Below are 26,799 nucleotides of genomic sequence, written 5' to 3'. Positions count from 1 at the left end.
TTGCTCCCTGCTCTCATGGCTCATATGCAACTTAAAACTTTATATTGTTCCCATCCTATACCCTTCACTTGGGAAGATGGAACATCACTCCCTCTTCTGCTCAGATGCACCCTCCCCATGCATGCATTTCATCTTCTCCCCTATCCCAGTCCTGGCCCGGCCACCAGGCTGCAGGAACCTGAGCTCGTGGGAAAGGCTTGCCTCTTCTCCCTCCAGGCTTACTAAGCCCCCACACTAATTAGTCTGAGAGCCAGTCAGGGAAGAGAGAACAGGAGCAAAAGGAAACACCTGGAAGGCTCACACAGAAAAAAACACGTCTGGAGTGAAGATCCCATCCCCATGGGGACCCAGGAGGTGTCCCCACCTGGTGCTCAGTGTCCACCTCGGCCCCTTACTCTACTCAGATCCAAAGCTCTGGTCCCTCCAGCTCTCTTCCTCAGAGAAGGCTATGCAGTTGGTGAACTCTGAGGTCAGGAGTGAGGAGACAGATTTCAGCTCTGACTCTGCCCCCTCCTCAGGGCAGGGCCTCAGTGACCCGACTCTGTAAAGCAGACAAGTTGTACCACCCCGTGCCTTCTAAGGTTCCCTTATTTTTAACATTCTAGGATTCTGGTTTTCTATTTCTCCTCTTCATCTTTCTCATGGCAAACAGTTGCCCCATGGTGCCCACACACCGGCTGCTTCCTCAGGAACACCACCCAAAGATTCACTCACCCACTGAGGAGGTCACAGTCTCAGCGGCTGGGTAGCCCTCGGGCCACAGGCTGCTGCAAACTTGCTCCTTCGTTTGCTTACCCTGCTCACTGCTCCCTTCTGTGTCCATGGCTCACTAAAGAGACCAAAGACAGTCCAGTCCCGTGTCCTAAGTCTCTGATTTTGGATCAGTCTTTCTAAGTTTCTGTTCCCCTCTATGCCTGGTATCTTGATTGTTCTCCCTCTATTTATACCTCTCTGAATCTCTCTCCCTAGGTAAATATAAATATAGATATAGATAGATATCTCTGTCTTCCTCCCTCTCTCCTTTTTTCTAACTTTTGTTTCTAATTTTCCATTCTCTCGCTTAAGTATGCTCTCCTTCTGGCTGTCTTGCCCTCACTCTTTTTCCTCTGTTTTAGTCTCCATTTTTCTCTCCCTACCCCTTCTCTCTGGGTTGCCGTTCTCTCCCTTTGCTCTCAGCTGCCTACTTTCCCAGTTTGCAATCCCACACTACCTCTATTCTCCCTGAGCCTTGGAGGAGTGACCTCCTCCTCACCCCTGTGGGCCCATCCAATCACTGCCTGGTCACCAGAGCCCCCATCATCAAGGGAGGATCACAAGCCGGATGAGAGAAGGTGCTCTGTTGGAGGGTCCAGGGACTGGGGCCAAGAGCTCATATTCCCAGAAGGCCAAATTCTTTTGTTCTTTTAAATCCCCTCCTGGGAGCAGACAGGGGAAGGAGGAGAAAATGCATTATGCCTGAGACCCCTCCTCAGAACCCCATCATGAGAAGGGAGAGGGGGTACAAATGGGGGCCAGGAGTAGGGCCTGCCTGGTATCTCATTATGCAGGTGATTCCCAAAGACTTCTTTCTAGAAAACTAAAAAGCTAAAACATGCAAGTACATTCTGATCCCTCCTCAGCTCAGTTCAGTCACTCATTCCTGTCCGATTCTTTGCGACCCCATGAATCGCAGCACGCCAGGCCTCCTTGTCCATCACCAACTCCCGGAGTTCACTCAGACACACGTCCATCGAGTCAGTGATGCCATCCAGCCATCTCATCCTCTGTCATCCCCTTCTCCTCCTGCCCCCAATCCCTCCCAGCATCAGAGTCTTGTCCAATGAGTCAACTCTTCGCATGAGGTGGACAAAGTACTGGAGTTTCAGCTTTAGCATCATTCCTTCCAAAGAAATCCCAGGGCTGATCTCCTTCAGAATGGACTGGTTGGATCTCCTTGCAGTCCAAGGGACTCTCAAGAGTCTTCTCCAACACCACAGTTCAAAAGCATCAATTCTTTGGCGCTCAGCTTTCTTCACAGGCCAACTCTCACAACCATACATGACCACTGGAAAAACCATAGCCTTGACTAGACGAACCTTTGTTGGCAAAGTAATGTCTCTGCTTTTCAATATGCTGTCTAGGCTGGTCATAACTTTTCTTCCAAGGAGTAAGCGTCTTTTAATTTCATGGCTGCAGTCACCATCTGTAGTGATTTTGGAGCCCAAAAATATAAAGTCTGACACTGTTTCAACTGTTTCCCCATTTATTTCCCATGAAGTGATGGGACCAGATGCCATGATCTTAGTTTTCTGAATGTTGAGCTTTAAGTCAACTTTTCACTCTCCACTTTCACCTTCATCAAGAGGCTTTTTAGTTCCTCTTCACTTTCTGTCATAAGGGTGATGTCATCTGCATATCTGAGGTTATTGATATTTCTTCCGGCAATCTTGATTTCAGCTTGTGCTTCTTCCAGCCCAGCGTTTCTCATGATGTACTCTGCATATAAATCAAATAAGTAGGGTGACAATATACAGCCTTGACGTACTCCTTTTCCTATTTGGAACCAGTCTGTTGTTCCATGTCCAGTTCTAACTCTTGCTTCCTGACCTGCATACAGATTCCTCAAGAGGCAGGTCAGGTGGTCTGGTATTCCTATCTCTTTCAGAATTTTCCACAGTTTATTGTGATCCACACAGTCAAAGGCTTTGGCACAGTCAATAAAGCAGAAATAGATGTTTTTCTGGAACTCTCTTGCTTTTTCGATGATCCAGTGGATGTTGGCAATTTGGTCTCTGGTTCCTCTGCCTTTTCTAAAACCAGCTTGAACATCTGGAAGTTCACAGTTCATGTATTGCAGAAGCTTGGCTTGGAGAATTTTGAGCATTACTTTACAAGTGTGTGAGATGAGTGCAATTTTGTGGTAACTTGAGCATTCTTTGGCATTGCCTTTCTTTGGGATTGGAATGAAAACTGACCTTTTCCAGTCCTGTGGCCACTGCTGAGTTTTCCAAATTTGCTGGCATATTGAGTGCAGCACTTTCACAGCATCATCTTCAGGATTTGAAATAGCTGGACTGGAATTCCATCACCTCCACTAGCTTTGTTCGTAGTGATGCTTTCTAAGGCCCACTTGACTTCACATTCCAGGATGTCTGGCTCTAGGTGAGTGATCACACCATCGTGATTATCTGGGTAGTGAAGATCTTTTTTGTACAGTTCTTCTGTGTATTCCTGCCACCTCTTCTTAATATCTTCTGCTTCTGTTAGGTCCACACCATTTCTGTCCTTTATCGAGCCCATCTTTGCATGAAATGTTTCCTTGGTATCTCTAATTTTCTTGAAGAGATCTCTAGTCTTTCCCATTCTGTTGTTTTCCTCTATTTCTTTGCATTGATTGCTGAGGAAGGCTTTCTTATCTCTTCTTGCTATTCTTTGGAACTCTGCATTCAGATGCTTATATCTTTCCTTTTTTCCTTTGCTTTTCACTTCTCCTCTTTTCACAGCTATTTGTAAGGCTTCCTCAGACAGCCATTTTTCTTTTTTGCATTTCTTTTCCATGGGGATGGTCTTGATCCCTGTCTCTTGTACAATGTCACAAACCTTTGTCCATAGTTCATCAGGCACTCTATCAGATCTAGTCCCTTAAATCTATTTCTCACTTCCACTGTATAATCATAAGGGATTTGATTTAGGTCATACCTGAATGGTCTAGTGGTTTTCCCTACTTTCTTCAATTTCAGTCTGAATTTGGCAATAAGGAGTTCATGATCTGAGCTACAGTCAGCTCCTGGTCTTGTTTTTGCTGACTGTATTGAGCTTCTCCACCTTTGGCTGCAAAGAATATAATCAATCTGATTTTGGTGTTGACCATCTGGTGATGTCCATGTGTAGAGTCTTCTCTTGCCTTGTTGGAAGAGGGTGTTTGTTATGACCAATGCATTTTCTTGGCAAAACTCTCTTAGTCTTGGCCGTGCTTCATTCCGTATTCCAAGGCCAAATTTGCCTGTTACTCCAGGTGTTTTTTGACTTCCTACTTTTGCATTCCAGTCTCCTATAATGAAGAGGACATCTTTTTTGGGTGTTAGTTCTAAAAGGTCTTGTAGGTCTTCATAGAACCGTTCAACTTCAGCTTCTTCAGCGTTACTGGTTGGGGCATAGACTTGGATTACTGTGATACTGAATGGTTTGTCTTGGAAACGAATGGAGATCATTCTGTTGTTTTTGAGCTTGCATCCAAGTACTGCATTTCGGACTCTTTTGTTGACCATGATGGCTACTCCATTTCTTCTAAGGGATTCCTGCCCACAGTAGTAGATATAATGATCATCTGACTTAAATTCACCCATTCCAGTCCATTTGAGTTTGCTGATTCCTAGAATGTCGACGTTCACTCTTGCCATCTCTTGTTTGACCATTTCCAATTTGCCTTGATTCATGGACCTGACATTCCAGGTTCCTATGCAATATTGCTCTTTACAGCATCAGACCTTGCTTCTATCACCAGTCACATATACAGCTGGGTATTCTTTTTGCTTTGGCTCCATCCCTTCATTCTTTCTGGAGTTATTTCTCCACTGATCTCCAGTAGCATATTGGGCCCCTACTGGCCTGGGGAGTTCCTCTTTCAGGATCCTATCATTTTGCCTTTTCATACAGTTCATGGGGTTCTCAAGGCAAGAATACTGAAATGGTTTGCCATTCCCTTCTCCAGTGGACCACATTCTGTCAGACCTCTCCACCATGACCAGCCCGTCTTGGGTGGCCCCACAGGCGTGGCTTAATTTCATTGAGTTAGACAAAGCTGTGGTCCCAGTGTGATTAGATTGACTGTTTTCTGTGATTATGGTTTCAGTGTGTCTGCCCTCTGATGCCCTCTTGCAACACCTACCGTCTTACTTGGGTTTCTTTTACCTTGGACGTGGGGTATCTCATCACGGCTGCTCCAGCAAAGCGCAACCGCTGTTCCTTACCTTGGATGAGGGGTATCTCCTCACCACCACCCTTCCTGACCCTCAACGTGGGATAGCTCCTCTAGGCCCTCCTGTGCCCGCGCAGCCACCGCTCCCATATCTTGATTCTCAGAATACTCTGGACACCCTCTCAGAACAACATAAAGCATAGGATGAGTCTTCTGGCCAAGCATAGTTCTCAAGTATTCTCTGCTTTCCTTTCCCAAATGTCACCTCCTTATTCATCCAGAACCCTGCAGGACTCCCTGAACTTCCAAGGTTGTGCAGAACTTCAGAGTACCCTGACCCTGAAGAGCGTCTGAATTCCAGGTACATCCTGATTCTCCCAGACCCCAAAACTCTGCAGAGGACAGACATTCTGATTCTTCAAGGACACCCTGACACACCGAGCGTCCCTGAGCAGTCAAGACACTCTGACACCTGCAATAGTCTGCTTCTTGAGATTACTTAGCTCCAGGAAGTACATTCTGACGTCCCTAGGACATTCTGACTCTTTAAAGACAACCCAGTATCCTCGGACTCTGGGTTCTCTAGGACACACTGAAACCTAGAACATTTCACCTCTACTAGGAGATAATCCCTGTCACCCGCCATGAAGTTTTGAAATCTCAGTATAGACTGAATCCATGAGAATACTTTATTAGTCTTGGAACACACTGTACCCATAGAATCCCCAAGGTCATGCTAATCCTTCAAGCATATCCTTTAAAAGTACAATTCAATTCAGAAAGCATGGTAATCTTCTAGGATTCTTAAGATTACAATATGATCCATGGATCAGAATAATAAGCAGCACATGAAAGCTTGTTAGAAATGCAAATTTGGGAACCCCACTTGAGTCCTACTGAATCAGAATCTTCACTGTAACAAGATCCCCAGGAGGACTATACACTTGTCTTCATTAGCTCTGGCTGCCATAACAAAATACCAAAGGATGGGTGGTTAAAACAATAGATTTCCATTTCTCACATTTCTAGAGTCTGAGAAATCCAAGACTAAGGTGCTAGCTGATTCAGGTCCTGAGAGCCCTTTTCCTGGATTGCAGACAGCCACCTTCTGCCTTCACAAGATGGAAAACTCAGCCCTGGTTTCTCTTCTTCTTCTTAAAAAGATACTAATCTCATCTTGTGGTCTCACCCTCATGATCTCTCTCAACCCTAATCATCTCCCATAGGCCCACCTCCAAATATCATTGCACCATATTAGGTTTAGGGTTTTAATATATGAGCTGATTGCTGGGAGAAATATCAATAACCTTAGATATGCAGATGATACCACCATTATGGCAGAAAGTGGAGAAGAACTTAAGGGCCTCTTGATGAAAGTGAAAGAGGAGAGTAAAAATGTTGACTTAAAACTCAACATTCAGAAAGCTAAGATCACGGCATCTGGTCCCATCATATCATGGCAAATAGATGGGGAAACAATGGAAACAGTGAGAGACTTTATTTTGGGGGGCTCCAAAATCACTGCAAATGGTGACTGTAGCCATGAAATTAAAAGACGTTTGCTCCTTGGAAGTAAAGTTATGACCAACACAGACAGCATATTAAAAAGCAGAGACATTACTTTGCCAACAGAGGTCTGTATACTCAAATCTATGGTTTTTCCAGTAGTCATGTATGGAAGTGAGAGTTGGACTATAAAGAAAGCTGAGCACCAAAGAATTGATGCTTTTGAACTATGATGTTGGAGAAGACTCTTGAGAGTCCTTTGGACTGTAAGGAGATCCAACCAGTCCATCCTAAAGGAATTCAGTCCTGGATGTTCATTGGAAGGACTGATGCTGAAGCTGAAACTCCAATACTTTGGCCACCTGATGTGAAGAACTGACTCCTTGGAAAATACCCTGATGCTGGAAAAGACTGAAGGCTGGGGGAGAAGGGGACAACAGAGGATGAGACGGTTGGATGGCATTACTGACATAATGAACATGAGTTTGAGTAAACTCCAGGAGTTGGTGATGGACAGAGAGTCCATGTGGTTGCAAAGAGTCAGACACAACTGAGCAATTGAACTGAACTGAACTGAGAGGAGACACAAACATTCAACTCATAACAACATGAGAGTCAAGAAGCAGTGGTCCAAGATGTGAAACTTCTCCCTCAACCCCAGAATATACTATGACCTCCTAGAGAAGCCTGAGCCCCATGGCAAAAAGTCTCTTGTAGCCAACTTGGACCCACAAGCAGACACTGAATTCCCATACTCTTGCTGCTTCAAGAGACCCTAATCTTATAAGGGAACTCAGGTTAGCCATCCAGAGCAGCCTGATGATCCCAGGACACTCAGATGTTACAAAGAAATGCTACTACCCTGTTTCCCAAGGACATTGAGACATTACAGGTTTGACTTAACAACCCAGAATACTATTATCTCTAAAGAGGCTGGGATGCTGAGAAGAGTTGGTTTTCCAGGGCATCCTGTTTTCTACTTCCAACCCTGACCTTCAAGGAAGACTGATACCCAGGATACTCTCACCATACAAGAGGCAGGATGGTGTGGTGGGGAAGAATACAGGTTCTGGAGCCAGACTGCCCCAAGTTCTGATATAAGCTATACTATTTACTAGCTATGTGATCCCAGGCTAGGCTAATTCCTTATATCTCTGCACCTCAGCTTTATCATCTAGGGATAATAATACAATCAATTCTCTCTATGTGAGGTAGTTATATTCAATGAAGTCATGATAAACACTTAATCAGTGAATACTGAACCACTGCTATTGGGAGAAATAGGTTCCTGTGAACCTCTGCTCACACTGTTATTGGTCAACCAATCAATACATAACCTTGTTGTATGTGTGTTTGTGCTTAAAGATACCTTACTTAATATATATATATTGTAAATTCATTAACATTGAACTGATAGCCAATAGCACTGTACTTGGTGCCTGAACAAAGATTATTTTCTCCATTAAACACATCATGGCCTTCCTGCACTTAGGAACAATAGAAATCATTGCAACACCATGTCTGGGAGCCATTTTGAATTGAAAAAGCAAGAGAGTTCCAGAAAAACATCTACTTCTGCTTTATTGACTATGCCAAAGCCTTTGACTGTGTGGATCACAATAAACTGTCGAAAATTCTGAAAGAGATGGGAATACCAGACCACCTGACCTGCCTCTTGAGCAACCTGTATGCAGGTCAAGAAGAAACAGTTAGAACTGGACATGGAACAACAGACTGGTTCCAAATAAGAGTACATCAAGGCTATATATTGTCACCCTGCTTATTTAACTTATATGCAGAGTACATCATGAGAAATGATGGGTTGGATGAAGCACAAGCTGGGATCAAGATTGCAGGGAGAAATATCAATAACCTCAGATATGCAGATGACACCACCCTTATGGCAGAAAGTGAAGAAGAACTAAAGAGCCTCTTGATGAAAGTGAAAGAGGAGAGTGAAAAAGTTGGCTTAAAGCTCAACATTCAGAAAACTAAGATCATGGTATTTGGTCCCATCACTTCATGGGAAATAGATGGGGAAAGAGTAGAAACAGTGTCAGACTTTATTTTTGGGGCTCCAAAATCACTACAGATGGTGACTGCAGCCATGAAATTAAAAGACGCTTACTCCTTGGAAGGAGAGTTATGACCAACCTAGATAGCATATTAAAAAGCAGAGACATTACTTTGCCAACAAAGGTCAGTCTAGACAAGGCTATGGTTTTTCCAGTGGTCACGTATGGATGTGAGAGTTGGACTATAAAGAAAGCTGAGCACCGAAGAATTGATGCTTTTGAACTGTGGTGTTGGAGAAGGCTCTTGAGAGTCCCTTGGACTGCAAGGAGATCCAACCAGTCCATCCTAAAGTAGATCAGTCCTGGGTGTTCATTGGAAGGGCTGATGTTGAAGCTGAAATTCCAATACTTTGGCCACCTCATGTGAAGAGCTGATTCATTGGAAAAGACCCTGATGCTGGGAAAGATTGAGGGCAGGAGGAGAAGGGGATGACAGAGGATGAGATGGCTAGATGGCATCACTGACTCGATGGACATGAGTTTGAGTGAACTCCGGGAGTTGGTGATGGACAGGGAGGCCTGGTGTGCTGTGGTTCATGGAGTCGCAAAGAGTCGAACACGACTGAGCAACTGAACTGAACTATGGCCTGTAGTGTTTTGTAGAGAAATTAGCTGATAGTCTTACAGGGGTTCCCTTGTAATTAACTCTTTAACTTTCTCTTGCTGCCTTTAGAATTCTTTCTTTAATAGTTAGTTACTTTTATTACACATAATGCATCCTGGTGTAAGTCTTTTTGGGTTCATCTTGTTTGGGACCCTATGTGCTTCCTGTATCTGGATATTTTCCTTCTTTAGGTCTGGGAAACTTTTAGCCATAAATTCTTTAAATATATTTTCAATACCTTTTCTCTTTCTTCTCCTCTTGGAATTCCTATTATGCTTAATTGGCTTGCTTTATATTATCCCATCGGTCTCTTACATTGCTTTCATTTTTTCTTTTTTTAAATTTGGTTCTCTGCTTCTTTGATTAGGTAATTTCCATTAGTCTATCTTCCAGGTCACTTATCCTTTCTTCTGCATTGTTAATTCTGCTATTCATTGCCTTGAGCTCAGTTTTCATCTTGGAAAATGGATTTTCTAATTTTTTTGGCTCCCTCTTAGAGTTTCTGGTTCCTTTTTTACAGTAATCTGCATTTTTAAATAACCTTTCTTAATTTCTTCAGTATTTTCATTACCTCTCTTTAGGACTCAGTGTTTGTTAGACTGAAGAGTTCTGTTTCATTGCTCAGGGGAATTTTCTTGGTCTTTTGACTAAGAGTGCATCCTCTTCTTCTTCATTTTGTTTGTATTTCTCTTATTATGTGAGTTTAGGAGAAACAACTATCTACTGCAGTCTTGGAGGGCTATTTATAAGTGAGAGCATCCCTGTGTGGCTGGTGTGGGTTTAATATTTTTGGGGGATGAGGGCTGTTTTTGGTTTGGATGCTTGCTCTGTCTTGCCTCAGCACGTGCTGGCTGATATCCCCTCAATAGGGGGCATGCAGGTATGAAGGCCTACAGCTTGTACAGATTCCCAGGAAGGGCAGGGGATGAGGCTGGCTCCCAGGCATAGGTCACTTTGCAGCAGCAGTGATAGCAGTGGCAGATCGCATGTGGTTGGCACCAGGTTCCAGGGCCCTTGGCAGCAGTGACAGGCCGTGTTGGCTCCCAGGAAGATGAGGCAGTGGCCTGCAACACTCATAGGAGCCTTGGTAGTGGCACTGGCAGTGATCCACATCCACCTCTGGAGCTAAGATTGCAGCCATGACTGGCACCTGCCCCTGAAGCACATGTGGGCATGCCCTGCCACCTGAGAGCAACTGGAGAAAGCAGCTCCTATGGCAGGCCCACCCCCTGCTTGAGTGTCCCTCAATGGTCCCTTGTCTCCCTGTCCAGGCCCAGGCTTCTCCCCATACTCCCTCAGTTGTGGTGCACACACCCTAGCTCCCTCAGGCTGTCTTCTTGTACCTAACCCCAGTCCACTCCCCAGGGTTTGAGCTCCAAAGCCCAAGCCTCAGTATCCAGTCCCCACCCAGCGCAGTGAGCCAGCAGACCAGTGTCTCAGAGTAGTGAGTGTTGGTTGGCACTGACCCTTTGTGCAGATCTCTCTCTGCTTTGCCTTCTGCACACTTGTTTCTGTGCTCTTCTCTGAGGCTCCAAAACTCCCCCTCCATTCCTTATTCTCACCAGTGAGGGGACTTCTCAGTATGTGGAAACCTTTCCTCTTTCACAACTCCCTCCCAGAGAGGCATTTTGCTGTGAAACTAATACTGATCTAAAGCAAACAAACAAAATCTATTAAAAACATTGGTAAAACTAACACTGCTGCTGCTGCTGCCGCCAGGTTGCTTCAGTCTTGTCTGACTCTGTGCGACCCCATAGATGGCAGCCCACCAGGCTCCCGTGTCCTGGGATTCTCCAGGCAAGAACACTGGAGTGGGTTGCCATTTCCTTCTCCAATGCATGAAAGTGAAAAGTGAAAGTGAAGTCGCTCAGTCCTGTCCGACTCTTAGCAACCCCATGGACTGCAGCCTACCAGGCTCCTCCTACTGGAGTGGGGTGCCATAAACTAACACTAAAACTAACTAAAAAAACAAAACAAAACAAAAATGTTGGTTTGGATAAGAAGATGAAATATCCAATTTAAAACATACTAAGTTTGAGACAGAAAACAAAACAAAAGAAACACAGCACCAAAATCCACTTTGTCTACTGCTTAAAGAGATCAAGCCCTGAGCCTTTGGAGTGGGAGCACTGACTCCAAGACCCTAGACTACCAGAGAACTAACCCTAGGGAGTATCAAGTACTGAGAATTCACACAAAGGAAGCCACTTGAATACAACACTTGGCATCACCCAAAGGCCAGTAGCACCCTGTGCAGGACACCTGCTCTAAACAACAAACAAAGCAAAAAATACAAACCCAGTCATCAGCAGGAAGGATTGCCACTTCACTTAGCCTTGTCCATCAGAGGAAAAACAAACAAAAACTCAGCACAAATCTCACCCTATATGAAGCTTACACAAACCACTGGATCAACCTGAGGAGGGCAGAAATCCAAAGGAAGAAAGAATTCAACCTTGAACCCTGGGAAAAGGAGACCTCAAACACAATAAGTTAAAAGAAAATGCAGAGAAATACTACACAAATGAAGGAACAAACTAGAAACACAGAAGTCCAATTAAATGAAGAAGAAATAGGCAAACTACCGGGAGAAGAATTCAGAATAATGAGAGTAAAGATGATTAAAAACCTTGGAAACAAAACAGATAAAATGCAAGAATCAATTAACAAAGACCTAGAAGAATTAAAGAATAAACATACAGAGACAAACAACACAACTATTGAAATTAAAAATACTCCAGAAGGAATCAATAGTAAAATATCTGAAGCAGAAGAATGAATCAGTGAGCTGGAAGATAAAATGGTGGAAATAACTTCAGAAGAGCAGAATAAAGTAAAAAGAATGAAAAGAACTGAGGATAGTCTCAGAGACCTCTAGGACAATATCAAATGCACCAACACTATGAGAAAATTTTTGAAGAGATTATAGTTGAAAATTTCACCCACATGGAAAAGGAAATAGTCAATCAAGTCCAAGAGACACAAAAAGTCCCATACAGGATAAACCCAAGGAGAAACATGCCAAGACACATACTAATGAAACTAACAAAGACTAAACAAAAACAAAGAATACTAAAAGCAGCAAGGGAGAAGCAACAAGTAACATACAAGGGAACCTTACACTTAACAGCTGATCTTTCAGCAGAAACTCTGCAGGCCAGAAGGGAACAGCAGGACATATTTAAAGTACTGAAAGGGAAAAATCTACAACCAAGATTATTGTACCCGGCAAGGATCTCATTCAAAATTGATGGAGAAATAAAAAGCTTCTCAGACAAGCAAAAGTTAAGAGAATTCAGCACCACCAAACCAGCTTTACAACAAATGTTAAAGGGGCTTATATAGTCAAGAAATACAAGAGAAGGAAAAAGATCTACAAAATTAACCCCAAACAATTAAGAAAATGTCAATAAGAATATATATATATATATATATATATATATATATATATATATCAATAATTACTTTAAATGTAAATGGATTAAATGCTCCAACCAAAAGACACAGACTGGTTGAATGGATACAAAAACAAGATCCATATATATGCTGTTTGCAAGAAGCCCACTTTAGACCTAAAGACACATATAGACTGAAAGTGAGAGGATGGAAAAAATACATTCTATGCAAATGGGAAGCAAAATAAAGCTGGAGTAGCAATCCTCATATCAGACAAAATAGGCCTTAAAATAAAAAGATTCCAAGAGATAAGGAAGGACACTACATAATGATCAAGGGATCAATCCAAGAGGAAGACACAAAATTGTAAATATCTATGCACCCAACATAGGAGCACCTTAATACATAAGACAAGCACTAACAGACATAAAAAGGGAAATTGACAGTAACACAATAATAGTAGGAGACTTTAACACCCCACTCACACAAATGGACAGATCATCAAAACAGAAAATTAATAAGGAAACACAAGTCTTAAAAATGATACATTAGATGAGATGGATCTCATTGATATCTTCAGGACATTCCATCCAAATGCAGAAGAATACACCTTCTTCTCAAGTGCACGTGGAAAATTCTCCAGGATAGAACAAATCTTGGGTCACAAATCAAACCTCAGTACATTTAAGAAAATTGAAATCATATCAAGCATCTTCTCCTACCACAATGTTATGAGACTAGGTATCAGTTACAAGAAAATAAAAACTGTAAGAAATACAACACATGGAGATTAAACAACACATTTATAAATAACCAACAGGTTACTGAAGAAATCAAAAGGGAAATCAAAAAATTTCTAGAAACAAATGACAATGAAAACACAACAACACAAAACCTATGGGATGCAGCAAAAGCAGTTCTAAAAGGGGAGTTTATAGCAATACAATCGTACCTCAAGAAACAAGAAAAACAACCTAACTTTACACCTAAAACAACTAGAAAAACAAGAACAACAACAACAAAAACGCCAAAATTAGTAGAAGGAAATAAATCATAAAGATCTGAGCAGAAATAAATGACAAAGAAACGAAAGAAACAATAGTAAAGGCTAATAAAACTAAAAGCTGTTACTTTGAGAAGATAAAATAGACAAACCTTTAGCCAGACTCATCAAGAAAAAAGAGAGAAGAATCAAGTCAACAAAATTAGAAATAAAAAAGGAGAGGTTACAACAGATAATGCAGAAATACAAAGAATTATAAGAGACTCTTATGAACAACTGTATGGCCATAAAATGGATAACCTGGAAGAAATGGACAGATTCTTAGAAAAGTTCAATCTTACAAGACTGAACCAGGAAAAAATGGAAATTATGGACAAACCCAATTACAAGCTCTGAAATTGAAACTGTGATCAAAAATCTCCCAAAAAACAAAAACCCAGGACCAGATGGCTTCACAGGAGAACTCTGTCAAACACTTAGAGTAGAGCTAATGCCTCTCCTAAAATTCTTTCAAAAAATTGCAGAGGAAGGAACACTTCCAAACTCATTCTACGAGGCCACCATCACCCTGATACCAAAACCAAATACAACACAGAAAACTACAGGCCAATATCACTGATGGACATAGATGCAAAAATCCTCAACAAAATTTTAGCAAACAGAATTCAGCAACACATCAGAAAGCTCACACACCATGATCAAGCTGGATTTATTCCAGGAATGCAAGGATTCTTCAATATATGTAAATCAATCCAAGTGATACATCATATTAACAAATTGTAAGATAAAAACCATATGATAATCTCAATAGATGCAGAAAAAGCCTTTGACAAAATTCAGCACCCATTTCTGATTCAGTTCAGTTCAGTTCAGTCGCTCAGTCGTGTCCGACTCTTTGAGACCCCATGAATCGCAGCACGCCAGGCCTCCCTGTCCATCACAAACCCCCAGAGTTCACCCAAACTCATGTCCATCAAGTCGGTGATGCCATCCAGCCATCTCATCCTCTGTCATCCCCTTCTCCTCCTGCCCCCAATCCCTCACAGCATCAGAGTCTTTTCCAATGAGTCAACCCTTCACATGAGGTGGCCAAAGTACTGAAGTTTCAGCTTTAGCATAATTCCTTCCAAAGAAATTCCAGGGTTAATCTCCTTCAGAATGGACTGGTTGGATCTCCTTGCAGTCCAAGGGACTCTCAAGAGTCTTCTCCAACACCACAGTTCAAAAGCATCAATTCTTCAGTGCTCAGCTTTCTTCACAGTCCAACTCTCATATCCATACATGACCACTGGAAAAACCATAGCCTTGACTAGACGGACCTTTGTTGGCAAAGTAATGTCTCTGCTTTTTAATATGCTATCTAGGTTGGTCATAACTTTCCTTCCAATGGGCATAGAAGGAACCTACTTCAACATAGTAAAGGCCATATATGATAAGCCTACCACAAACATTATTCTCAATGGTGAAATACTAAAAGCATTCCCCCTAAGATCAGGAACAAGACAAGGCTGTCCACATTCACCACTGTTATTCAACATAGTTCTGAAAGTTCTAGCTACAGCAATCAGAGAAGAAAAAGAAATAAAAGAATCCAGATCAGAAAAGAAATAAAGCTCTCACTGTTTGCAGGTGACACGATACTGTACATAGAAAACCCTAAAAATAGTATCAGAAAATTACTAGAGCTAATCAATGAATTTAGCAAAGTTTCAGGATACAAAATCAATACACAGAAATCACTTGCATTTCTATATACTAACAATGAAAAATCAGAAAGAGAAATTAAAGAATCAATCCTATTCACCATTGCAACAAACTAATTAAATACCTAGGAATATGGCTTCCCTGATAGCTCAGTTGGTAAAGAATCTGCCTGCAATGCAGGAGACCTGGGTTTGATCCCTGGGTTGGGAAGATCCCTGGGAGAAGGTAATGGCTACCCACTCCAGTATTATGGCCTGGAGAATTCCATCGACTGTAGAGTCCATGGGGTCACAAACAGTTGGACACGACTAAGTGACTTTCACTCACTTAAACTTACCTAAGGAGACAAAAGAACTGTACATAGAAAATTATAAGACACTGATGAAAGAAATCAAAGATAACATAAACAGATGGATAGATATTCCATGTCCCTGGGTAGGAAGAATAAATATTGTGAAAATGACTATACTACCAAATGCAATCTACAGAGTCAATGCAATCCCTGTCAAATTACCAATGGCATTTTCACAGAACTAGAAAAAAAATTTCACAATTCATATGGAAACACAAAAGATGCAGAATAGCCAAAGCAGTCTTGAGAAAGAAGAATGGAGCTGGAGGAATCAAACTTCCTAACTTCAGATTTTACTACAAAGCTACAGTCATCAAGGCAGCATGGTACTGGCACAAAAACAGAAATATAGACCAATGGAACAAGATAGAAAGCCAAGAAATAAACCCATTCACCTATGGGTACCTTATTTTTGACAAAGGAGGCAAGAATATACAGTGGGGAAAAGACAGCCTCTTCAATAAATGGTGCTGGGAAAACTGGACAGCTATGTGTAAAAGAATGAAATTAGAACACTTCCTAACACCATACACAAAGATAAACTCAAAGTAGATTAAGGACCTAAATGTAAGACCAGAAACTATAAAACTCCTAGAGGAAAACATACGCAGAACACTAGATGACAGAAATCAAAGCAAAACCCTCTATGACCCACCTCCTGGAGTAATGGAAATAAAAACAAAAGTAAACAAGTGGGACCTGATTAAACTTAAAAACTTTTGCACAGCAAAGGAAAAGATAACCCTCAGAATGGGAAAAAAAATAATAGCAAGTGAAACAACTGACAAAGGATTAATTTCCAAAATATACAAGCAGCTCATACAACTCAATTCCAGAAAAACAAACAACCCAATCAAAAACTGGGCAGAAGACCTAAACAGACAGTTCTCCAATGAAGACCTACAGATGGCTAATAAACACATGAAAAGATTCTGAACATCACTCATTACTAGAGAAATGCAAATCAAAGCTACAATGATATATCACCTCACACCAGTAAGAATGGCCATCATCAAAATGTCTACAAATGATAAATGCTGGAGAGGATGTGAAGAAAAGGGAACCTTCTTGCACTGTTGGTGGAAATGTAAATTGATACAGCCACTATGGAAGACAGTATGGAGATTCCTTAAAAAACTAGGAATAAAACCACCATATGACCCAGCAATCCCACTCCTAGTCATATACCATGAGGAAACCAAAATTGAAAAAGACACATGTATCCCATTGTTCATTGCAGTGGTATTTACAATAGCTAGAACATGGAAGCAACCTAGATGTCCATCAACAGATGAATGGATAAAGAAGTTGTGGTATGTATACACAATGGAATATTACTCAGCCATAAAAAGGAACACATTTGTGTCAGTTCTGATGAGGTCGATGAACCTAGAACCTATTATACAGTGTGAAGTGAGTCAGAAAGAGAAAGATAAATATCATATTCTAATGCACATATATGGAATCTAGAAAAATGGAACTGAAGAATTTATTTGCATGGCAGCAGTGGAGAAACAAACATAGAGAATAGACTCATGTACATGGGGAGAAGGGAGGGGAGTATCAGATGTATGGAAAGAGTAACATGAAATCTTACACTACCGTATGTAAAATAGATAGCCAAAAGGAATTTGCTGTATGGCTCAGGAAACTCAAACAGGGGCTCTGTATCAACCTAGAGGGGTGGGATGGAGAGGGAGACAGGAGGGGATTACAAAAAGGAGGGGATATATGTATACCTATGGTTGATTCATGATGAGGTTTTACAGAAAACAACAAAATTCTATAAAGCAATTATCCTTCAATAAAGAAAAAAAATTTTTTTTAAATACTGAGTTTGAGATACCTAAAAGAGACACTTGCTGAAGGATGAAAATGATACTGCTAACTCTGTCAATTAACATGGTGTTTGGTGTGTTAAATAATGTTATACTATTATTTGCTAGAAATTTTCCTATAAAAATATCATGATACTAAAAATTATTTTGATTAAAAAGTCACTTAATTATTTAATAAATAAATTGGTTGTCAATGGCTCACTTTACAATATAAGCAAGGCTGTATATTGTCACCCTGCTTATAACTTCTATGCAGAGTACATCATGAGAAACGCTGGGCTGGAAGAACCACAAGCTGGAATCAAGATTGCCGGGAGAAACATCAATAACCTCAGATATGCAGATGACACCACCCTTATGGCAGAAAGGTAAGAAGAACTAAAGAGCCTCTTGATGAAAGTGAAAGAGGAGAGTGAAAAAGTTGGCGTAAAGCTCAAGATTCAGAAAACTAAAATCATGGCATCTGGTCCCATCACTTCATGGGAAACTGTGTCAGACTTTATTTTGGAGGGGCTCCAAAATCACTGAAGATGGTGATTGCAGCCATGAAATTAAAAGACGCTTACTCCTTGGAAGGAAGGTTATGACCAACCTAGATAGCATATTCAAAAGCAGAGACATTACTTTGCCAACAAAGGTCTGTCTAGTCAAGGCTATGGTTTTTCCAGTGGTCATGTATGGATGTGAGAGTTGGACTGTGAAGAAAGCTGAGCACCGAAGAATTGATGCTTTTGAACTGTGGTGTTGGAGAAGACTCTTAGAGTCCCTTGGACTGCAAGGAGATCCAACCAGTCCATCCTAAAGTAGATCAGTCCTGGGTGTTCGTTGGAAGGACTGATTCTGAAGCTGAAACTCCAATACTTTGGCCACCTCGTGCAAAGAGTTGACTCACTGGAAAAGAGCCTGATGCTGGGAGGGATTGGGGGCAGGAGGAGAAGAGGACGACAGAGGATGAGATGGCTGGATGGCATCACCGACTCAATGGACATGAGTTTGAATGAACTCCGGGAGTTGGTGATGGACAGGGAGGCCTGGTGTGCTGCAATTCATGGAGTCGCAGAGTCGAACACTACTGAGTGACTGAACTGAACTAAACCGTAACTATATATTCTTGGATAGAAGATACATCTAAATTTTCTGTATGTTGAGATGTATGCATACATTTACTAATCATAATTTTCCACCTTTTCCTGTTGGGATAGAGAATGCTCACTTCAGCCAAGAGACTGTTTCTCAGATTTGTCCTTCTATGTGGGCTCATTTTTACCTGGTGTCTGGAGGCCCTTAGAACACACAGAATCACATGCCTTATGAGCATACTGCTTTGGGCACAGGAGGAAATCTGTAAAGGGTATCTTGAAATCTTTACAAAATATATGCTGGGGTACCAAGAGGTTAACATGCCACAGTTTGCTGCTACTTGATGTTTGCTAAACAAGTTATCACTACTTGATTTTTGTTAATGAAGGGAACTCAGACTTTATGAATTTTTCCTCTTCAAAATATTATTCTTGTATCAAACAAAGGTAGCCTAGGTTGAAATACTGCCACTCATAGGTTACTAGAAGTGATTTAAGACTAGAATTGTTTGTTGATATTGCACCACCAAGTCACATTTCTTGGGCCAGTGTACTGCTGAGCTGAGAAATGAAAGAAAGTATTAATGTAATGTCATCAATAACATGAATGAGAACAGAAAAAGTGTGGGTTACTTGCCATAACTTGATCAATTGTAAATGTTTCAAAATATGTGCACCTAAGTCAACCAATAATTTTTGCTGAAGCTCCAGTATTTTGGTCATCTATGCGAACAGCTGACTCACTCGAAAAGTCCCTGATGCTGGGAAAGCCTGAGGTCAGGAGGCAAAGAGGGTGTCAGAGAATAAGATGGCTGGATGGCATCACCAATGCAATGGACATGAACTTGGGCAAACTTTGGGAGATGGTGAGGGACAGAGAGGCCTGGTGTGCTGCAGTCCATGGGGTCATGAAGAGTCAGACATAACTGGGTGACTGAATAACAGTAGGACAAGATTAGATTTGTATTTCAAAGTTATTAACTGGTATAGGTATAAGGCAAAAAGCAAAGAGGAACTAAAGAGCCTCTTGATGAAAGTGAAAGAGAAAAGGTGGAAAAACTCGCTTAAAACTCAACGTTCAAAAAAACTAAGATCATGGCATCCAGTTCCATCACTTCATGGCAAAAAGATAGGGAAACAATGGAAACAGTGAGAGACTTTATTTTCTTAGGCTCCAAAATCACTGTGGATGGTGACTGCAGCCATGAAATTAAGACACTTTCTCTTTGGAAGAAAAGCTATGAAAAATCTAGACAGCATATTAAAAAGCAGAGGTATCACTTTGCAAACAAAGGTCTGTCTACTCAAAGCTATGGTTTTTCCAGTAGTCATGTATGGATGTGAGAGTTGGACCATAAAGAAGGCTGAATGCCAAAGAATTGATGCTTTCAAACTGTGGTGTTTGAAGAAGACTCTGGAGAGTCCCTTGGACTTCAAGGAGATCAAACCATACAATCCTAAAGAAAATCCACCCTGAAAATCTATTGGAAGGACTGATGCTGAAGCTGAAGCTCCAGTACTTTGGCCACCTGATGCCGAGAGCCAACTCATTTGAAAAGACCCTGATGCTGGGAAAGATTGAAGGCAGGAGGAGAGGGGATGACAGAGGATGAGATGGTTGGATGGCATCAGCGACTAAATGGACATGAGTTTGAGCAAGCTCCAGGAGATGGTGAAGGACAGGGAAGCCTGGCATGCTGCAGTCCATGGGGTCACAAAGAGCCAGATAGGACTGAGCAACTGAACAACAACAATAGGTATAATGATATACAGTACTGATTACAGATATATGTTGTTATGTATTAGGCAGTTCAATAATTAAACCTTATATAGAAAAATTTTTAAGATGATGCAAGGATTGGAACCAAGGATGATGTGCAGTGTGACCCCTGAAGTCTACTGATAGAATGAGCAGTGTGCTGCCAACTGGGGTCATCTGTAGACACAGAGCTGTGCTCAGGTACACAACTGAGCAATGATGAACACAGCATATAATGAGAATGTAGAATCTCTGCTCAGGATAAATTTCTTAACAGCATGAAATAACTGAACTGAGTTGATAAGTTTTGATACAAATTTTTATCAATCTGAGTTTGAAACAATTCAGCCAGGCCTTTCAAAGGAATTCCCTACCTACAGAATCATTGACACAATTAAATTTACCAGGGGAAGTTTAAGAGCAGCTAAATTAAGTTAATGTGATCAAAAGACTAAGGGACAGTTTACATTTATACAGCATCTAGAGGTTTAATAAAATTTAATTTATGGCTGGGAAAATAAGAAAAATAGCTGTAATGGAGGGCATTGCACATCACTGCAATTCCTATCTCCCCTCAGGCCTGCTTGTATCCTTTGGTACCAAATAAATCATATTTCACAAAGGCCTTGAAAACTGTGATTGTGACTTTAAAGAGACTTGAGCAGACATTTCACAAAAGAACATATAAAAATGGCCCATGCACACCTGAAAAAGGGCTCAAATCATAAGTTTTCAGGGAAATGCAAATTAAAAGTACAATGAGATGCCACGAATACTCAATAAAGAGGCAAAAATGAAAGAGATGACAGTATCAAGCATTGGTGAACTTGTCGGACAAGTGGAACTCTCCTACATTGCTCCTGCATGTATAAAATGATACAATCACTTTTGGAAAAATATTTAATAGTTTGTTTTAAAGTTAAACATTCTCTATTGTTATGTACTGAATGTCTATGTCCCTCCCAAATTCATATGTTGAAGTCCTAACCCCAATGAGATGGTGATGGTATTTGAAGATGAAGCCTTTGGAAAGTAATTAGGGCTTAGATGAAGTCATGAGGGGGGGGGGCCCTCCTGATGGGATTAGGGCTTTTATAAGAAAAGACACTAAACAGCTTGCTCTCTTTCCTACACTCACAAAGAAGAGGTCATGTGGCAACAGCCTTCAAGCTAAGAGAAGAGGCCTCAGAATAAATCCACCATGCTAATGCCTCAATCTTAGACTTCTCAGATCAGAACTCCCCAGGACTTTGTAGCCTCCAGAACTGTAAGAAATAAATTTCTGTTTTTTAAACCACTCAGTCTGCGGTATTTTGTTATGGCAGCCCAAGCACAGTAATACCCCTACCCCACAATCAGTTGTTCTGGTCTTAGGTATTTACTCAAGAGAAATAAATGAATGCCCACCAAAATATCTGTGAACCAATGTTTGTGGAAGCTTTATTCATAATAACTTGTTATTGTTGCTGTTTAGTCACTCAGTTGTGTCTGACTCTTTGTGAACACAAGGGCTATATCTTGCCAGGCTCCTCTGTCCTCCACTATGTCCCAGACTTTGCTCAAATTTATGTCCACTGAGTCAGTGGTGCTACCCAACCATCTCATCTTCTGCCACTCCCTTCAATCTTGCCCAGCATCAGGGTCTTTTCCAGTGAGTCAGCCCTTTGCTTCAGGGGGCCAAAGTATTAGAACTTCAGTTTCAGCATAAATCCTTCCAATGAATATTCAAGGTTGATTTCCTTTAGGATTGACTGGTTTGATCTCCCTGCAGTCCAAGGGACTTTCAAGAGTCTTCTCCAGCACCACAATCTGAGAACAATCCAAATGTCCATCAACAGATGAATGAATAAACATTGTACATTTGTGCCATAAAATATTATACAGTAATAAAAAGAAATATCAATACACAGAAAAAATTATACAAAAGAATTAAATTCAAATTAATTAAATAAAATTAATACAAAAGAATTTCATAAATATCATGTTGAGGGAAAAAATGAGACACAAAAAGTATATACCACATGGTTCCATTTATATGAAGTTTTAGAACGGGCAAGACTAATTTACAGCAAAAGATATCAGAGCAGTGTTTGCTTCTGGGTGGGTCGTTCTGAGTGGGAAGTAGTTTGAAGGAACTTCCTGGGATGATGAGAATGTTCTATGTTTTACTTGGGGTCAAACAAATTTATCAACATCTATGAAAATGTACACTTAAAAATCTGCAGTTAAAAAAGAGAATAGATAAACTAAGAAGCATCATTAACAGAACTGCTGAAAGTTGCTGCTTTGGCTAGTTTGTGATATTGTGATTTATAAAACAAGTATATATATATTTATATATATATATATGTATATATGATGATGATCTTCTTCCAGTTTCCCAAAACCCTTGGGATTTCCTAAGTGATAATCAAATTCTGCTGAACTTCAAAGTCAGATTCCCTGGGGATTCCCAGTTTCTTTCCCAGATCCCCAGATTGGGAAGTCTGTTGTGGGGCCTAGACCTTTACCAGCAGTGCAAGAACCTCTTTGGTATAACTGTTCTCCAGTTTGTGGATCATCTGCCTGTGGCTGTATCGTAGGGCTAATGATGACCTCCTCCAAGAGGAGTTATGCCACAACACCACACCTCCCAGGACTGCTGCTGTCAGTGCCTCTGTCCCCACAGCAGGCCACTGCTGACCCATGCCTCCGAAGCATACCCTCAAACACTCACAGGCAGGTCTGGTTCAATTTCTTGTAGGGTTACCTCTCCTTTCCCAGGATCCTGGTGTGCACAAGGTTTTGTTTGTGCCTCCAAGAGTCTGGCAGGCATGAGGTTTGATTTTAACAGGACTGTACCCCTCCTACAGTCTCATTTTGGCTTCTCCTTTGTCCTTGGACATGGAGTGTCTTTTTTTCAGTGGGTTCCAACATCCTCTTGTCAATGGTTGTATTGCAGGGAGGAAGCCAATTCTGACTCCATGTTGGAAACTGTTTCTTTGACTTGCTTTTCACTGCTTTTATTATTATAGTCATACTCAATGGCTTGCCTGGAGGCCCCTGCCTCTCTGCTTGACTGTAAACTAAAGTGCCTTTGTACAGCTCATGGAGATAGTTTGTCCCTGACCACCTGTGAATAGAAGAGATTAACACACCCCTTCCAAAGGCTGGACATTCCCCTGGAGATGTTTTGGAAGACTGAAGACCCTTTCGGTTTACTTCCCCATTGCCTCTCCCTCTCTATTCCGCCTTTTGATTTTAGTTCCTCATTGCTTCTTTCTCTCTGATCTATAAAGGAACCTGGTATCCAGACCCCAATAAGATGGTTATTTTGAGCTGCTAGCCTGCCATCTTCTCAGTCTGCCAGCTCCCCAATTAAAGTCATTTTCCTTGTCTCAGCACCTCCTCTCTCAGATTCAGTGGCCTGTCATGCAGCAAGCAGAGCGAGCTTGGACAAAGTAACAATTGTTCAGTAGCTAGTTGTGATTTTGGTGTTCTTGCAGAGAAGATGAGCACATGTCCCTTCTACTCCTCATACTGTGGACAGTGACTCCAGCCATGAAATTAAAAGTGGTGTTGGAGAAGACCTTTCAGAGTCCCTTGGACTGCAAAGAGATCCAACCCATCAATCCTAAAGGAAATCAACCCTGAATATTCATTGGAAGGACTGATGATAAAGCTGAAGCTCCAATACTTTGGCCACCTAATGTGAAGAGCTGACTCACTGGAAAAGACCATGATACCGGGAAAGATTGAAGGCAGGAGGAGAAGGGGGTGAGAGAGGATGAAATGGTTGAATGGCATCACTGACTCAACGGACATGAGTTGAGCAAACTTCGGGAGATAGTGAAGGACAGGGGAGCCTGGTGTGCTGCACTCCATGGGGTGGAAAAGAGTCAGACACGACTGAGTGACTAAACAACAATGACAACAAAGAGTGATAAATGTGTCTTTTGATATTCATAACGCCCCGTTTTCAACCACACCAGATCTTATGTTCTGGTGCTTCTCTGGTGGTTCAGATGATAAAGAATCTGCCTGCAATGTGGGACACCCAGGTTTGACCCCTGGGTTAGGAAGATCCCCTAGAGAAGGAAATGGTTAACCCACTCCAGTATTCTTGCCTGGAAAATCCCATGGACAGAGGAGCCTGGTGGGCTATAGTCCATGGGGTTGTAAAGAGTCAGACACAACTGAGTACCTAAACAGCAGCAGACTTTATGTTAATGAGGTAATTTCTGGAAAACACCTAAGGATGGGGGCTAACTGCCAGAGACCAAACGTTATTAGAGGGTTGAAAGTAGCCCCACCCCATTCTCAGGGGAGGGAAGAGGGGCTGGAGATTGAGTTCAATCACCAATGACCAATGATTCAATCAATCATGCCTATGTAATGAAAGCTCTATAAAATTTCAAAATGACCTAGGGTTCAGAGAGTGAATCTGTGGAGGTGCTGGAAGAGTGGTCCTCAGAGAGAGCAAGAAAGCTCTGCATCCTTTCCCCATACCCTGCCCTATGAATCTCTCCCATTGGGCTGTCACTGATTAATACCCTTTTATAATAAACTGATTAGTAAGTAAAATGCTCTCCCAAATTCTGTGAGCTGCTCTAGTAAATTAATCAAATTGGAGGAGGGGGCGAAGAAACTTCTGATTTATAGCCAGTATGTTAGAGCCACAAATAACAACCTAAACTTGAGATTAGTGTCTGAATTGGGGGTGGGCCTAGGAGTGTGGGAAAGTTTTGTGGGACTGAAGCCTTAACTTGCGGCATCTGATGCCCTCTCCTGGTAAGTTCAGCTCAGTTCAGTCATTCAGTTGAGTCTGACTCTTGGCGACTTAACTGCAGCACTCAGGCTTCCCTGTGCACCACCAACTCCCGGAACTTGCTCAAACCCAGGTCCATCAAGTCAGTGATGCCAACCAGCCATCTCATCCTCTGTCGCCCCAGCCATCTCATCCTCTGTTGCCCCCTTCTCCTCCTGCCTTGAATCTTTCCCAGCATCAGGGTCTTTTCCAAGGAGTCAGTTCTTCACATCAGGTGGCCAAAGTATTGGAGTTTCAGCTTCAGCATCAGTCCTTCCAATGAATATTCAGGACTCAGTCCCTTTAGGATGGACTGGTTGGATCTCCTTGCTGTCCAAGGGACTCTCAAGAGTCTTCTCCAACACCACAGTTCAAAAGCATCTATTCTTTGGTGCTCAGCTTTCTTTATAGTCCAACTCTCATATCCATACATGACTACTGAAAAAACGATAGCTTTGACTAGATGGACCTTCGTTGGCAAAGAAATGTCTCTGCTTTTTAATATGCTGTCTAGGTTGATCCTAGCTTTTCTTCCAAGAAGCAAGCGTCTTTTAATTTCATGGCTGTAGTCACCATCTGCAGTGATTTTGGAGCCCAAGAAAATAAAGTCTGTCAGTGTTTTCATTGTTTCTCCATCTATTTGCCATGGAGTGATGGCACTGGATATCATGATCTTAGTTTTTTGAATGTTGAGTTTTAAGCCATCTTTTTCACTCTCTTCTTCCACTTTCATAAAGAGGCTCTTTAGTTCCTCTTCACTTTCTGCCATAAGCATAGCGTCATCTGTGTATCTGAGGTTATTGATATTTCTCCCAGCAATCTTGATTCCAGCTTACGCTTCATCCGGCCCAGCATTTCTCATGATGTACTCTACAGACTCTTTGCGACCCCATGGACTGTAGCCTTCCAGGCTCCTCTGTCCATGGAATCTCCGGGTAAACTATGTCACAATTGAGTTTACAGTTTGGTGGGTGTTATAAAAAAAAGACAGGTCTGGCATTTAACATCCTCTCCTGTAGATGAATACTGAGCAGAGCTGAAGACAAAGTTGACTTCAATGAGTAAGCTCATTATGGTTCTCTGGTTGGCATCCATTTAGAAATATTTTTCACATCATCTCTTGCAGAAGAACAATGCTTGCTTTAAAAAAAAAAAAAGTGGGTATGTGCCATTTTAACCATTCAATATTGTCTTTATCAGAGCCCTCATCGCTTTGTTCTCACCATACATTCTTTCTTAAAAGCAGTGCATTATTAGACAGTTTGTTGACTAGATGAGAAGTGAAGTGAAGTGAAAGTCGCTCAGTCGTGTCCGACTCTTTGTGACTCCATGGAGTTCTCCAGGCCAGAACACTGGAGTGGGTAGCCTTTCCCTTCTCCAGAAGATCTTCCCAACCCGGGGATCAAACCCAGGTTTCCCACATTGCAGGTGGACTCTTTACCAGCTGAGCCACAAGAGAAGCCCAAGAATACTGGAGTGGGTGGTCTATCCCTTCTCCAGTGGATCTTCCTGACCTAGGAATTGAACCAGGGTCTCCTGAATTGCAGGCGGATTCTTTACCAACTGAGCTATCAGGGAAGCCCCGACTAGATGAGAAGGCACTATTAAATTACCACAACTGGCACATAAGTATCTAGTTCCAGAGCCTGCTTAGGGCCTGCTGCTGCTGCTGAGTCACTTCAGTCCTGTCCGACTCTGTGTGACCCCATAGATGGCTCCCCCGTCCCTGGGATTCTCCAGGCAAGAACACTGGAGTGGGGTGCCATTTCCTTCTCCAATGCATGAAAGTGAAAAGTGAAA

General features: G+C 41.8%; 1 protein-coding gene across 6 annotated transcripts in view; it reads right to left on the bottom strand.

Annotated features, from left to right (window-relative positions):
• Positions 1-26,799, bottom strand: part of PROP1 (PROP paired-like homeobox 1) — a 30,672-nt gene that overhangs the window by 2,817 nt on the left and 1,056 nt on the right. For 3 of the 6 annotated variants that reach the window (XM_086411123.1, XM_086411118.1, XM_086411119.1), the window contains exon 1: positions 715-957. The exons of the other annotated variants lie outside the window; for them this stretch is intronic. In XM_086411123.1, the coding sequence (XP_086267249.1) occupies positions 715-823 (109 nt within the window). In that variant the 5' untranslated portion in view covers positions 824-957. Of the gene's footprint in view, positions 1-714; positions 958-26,799 lie in introns of those variants that run through there. 6 annotated transcript variants of the gene reach the window in all.

This window comes from Bos grunniens, chromosome 7 (genome assembly GCF_055505025.1).
Source record: "Bos grunniens cultivar Pamir isolate PY7600 chromosome 7, Bosgru_T2T1.0, whole genome shotgun sequence".
Lineage (NCBI taxonomy): Eukaryota > Metazoa > Chordata > Mammalia > Artiodactyla > Bovidae > Bos > Bos grunniens.
This window is presented reverse-complemented; position numbering and strand designations above follow the sequence as displayed.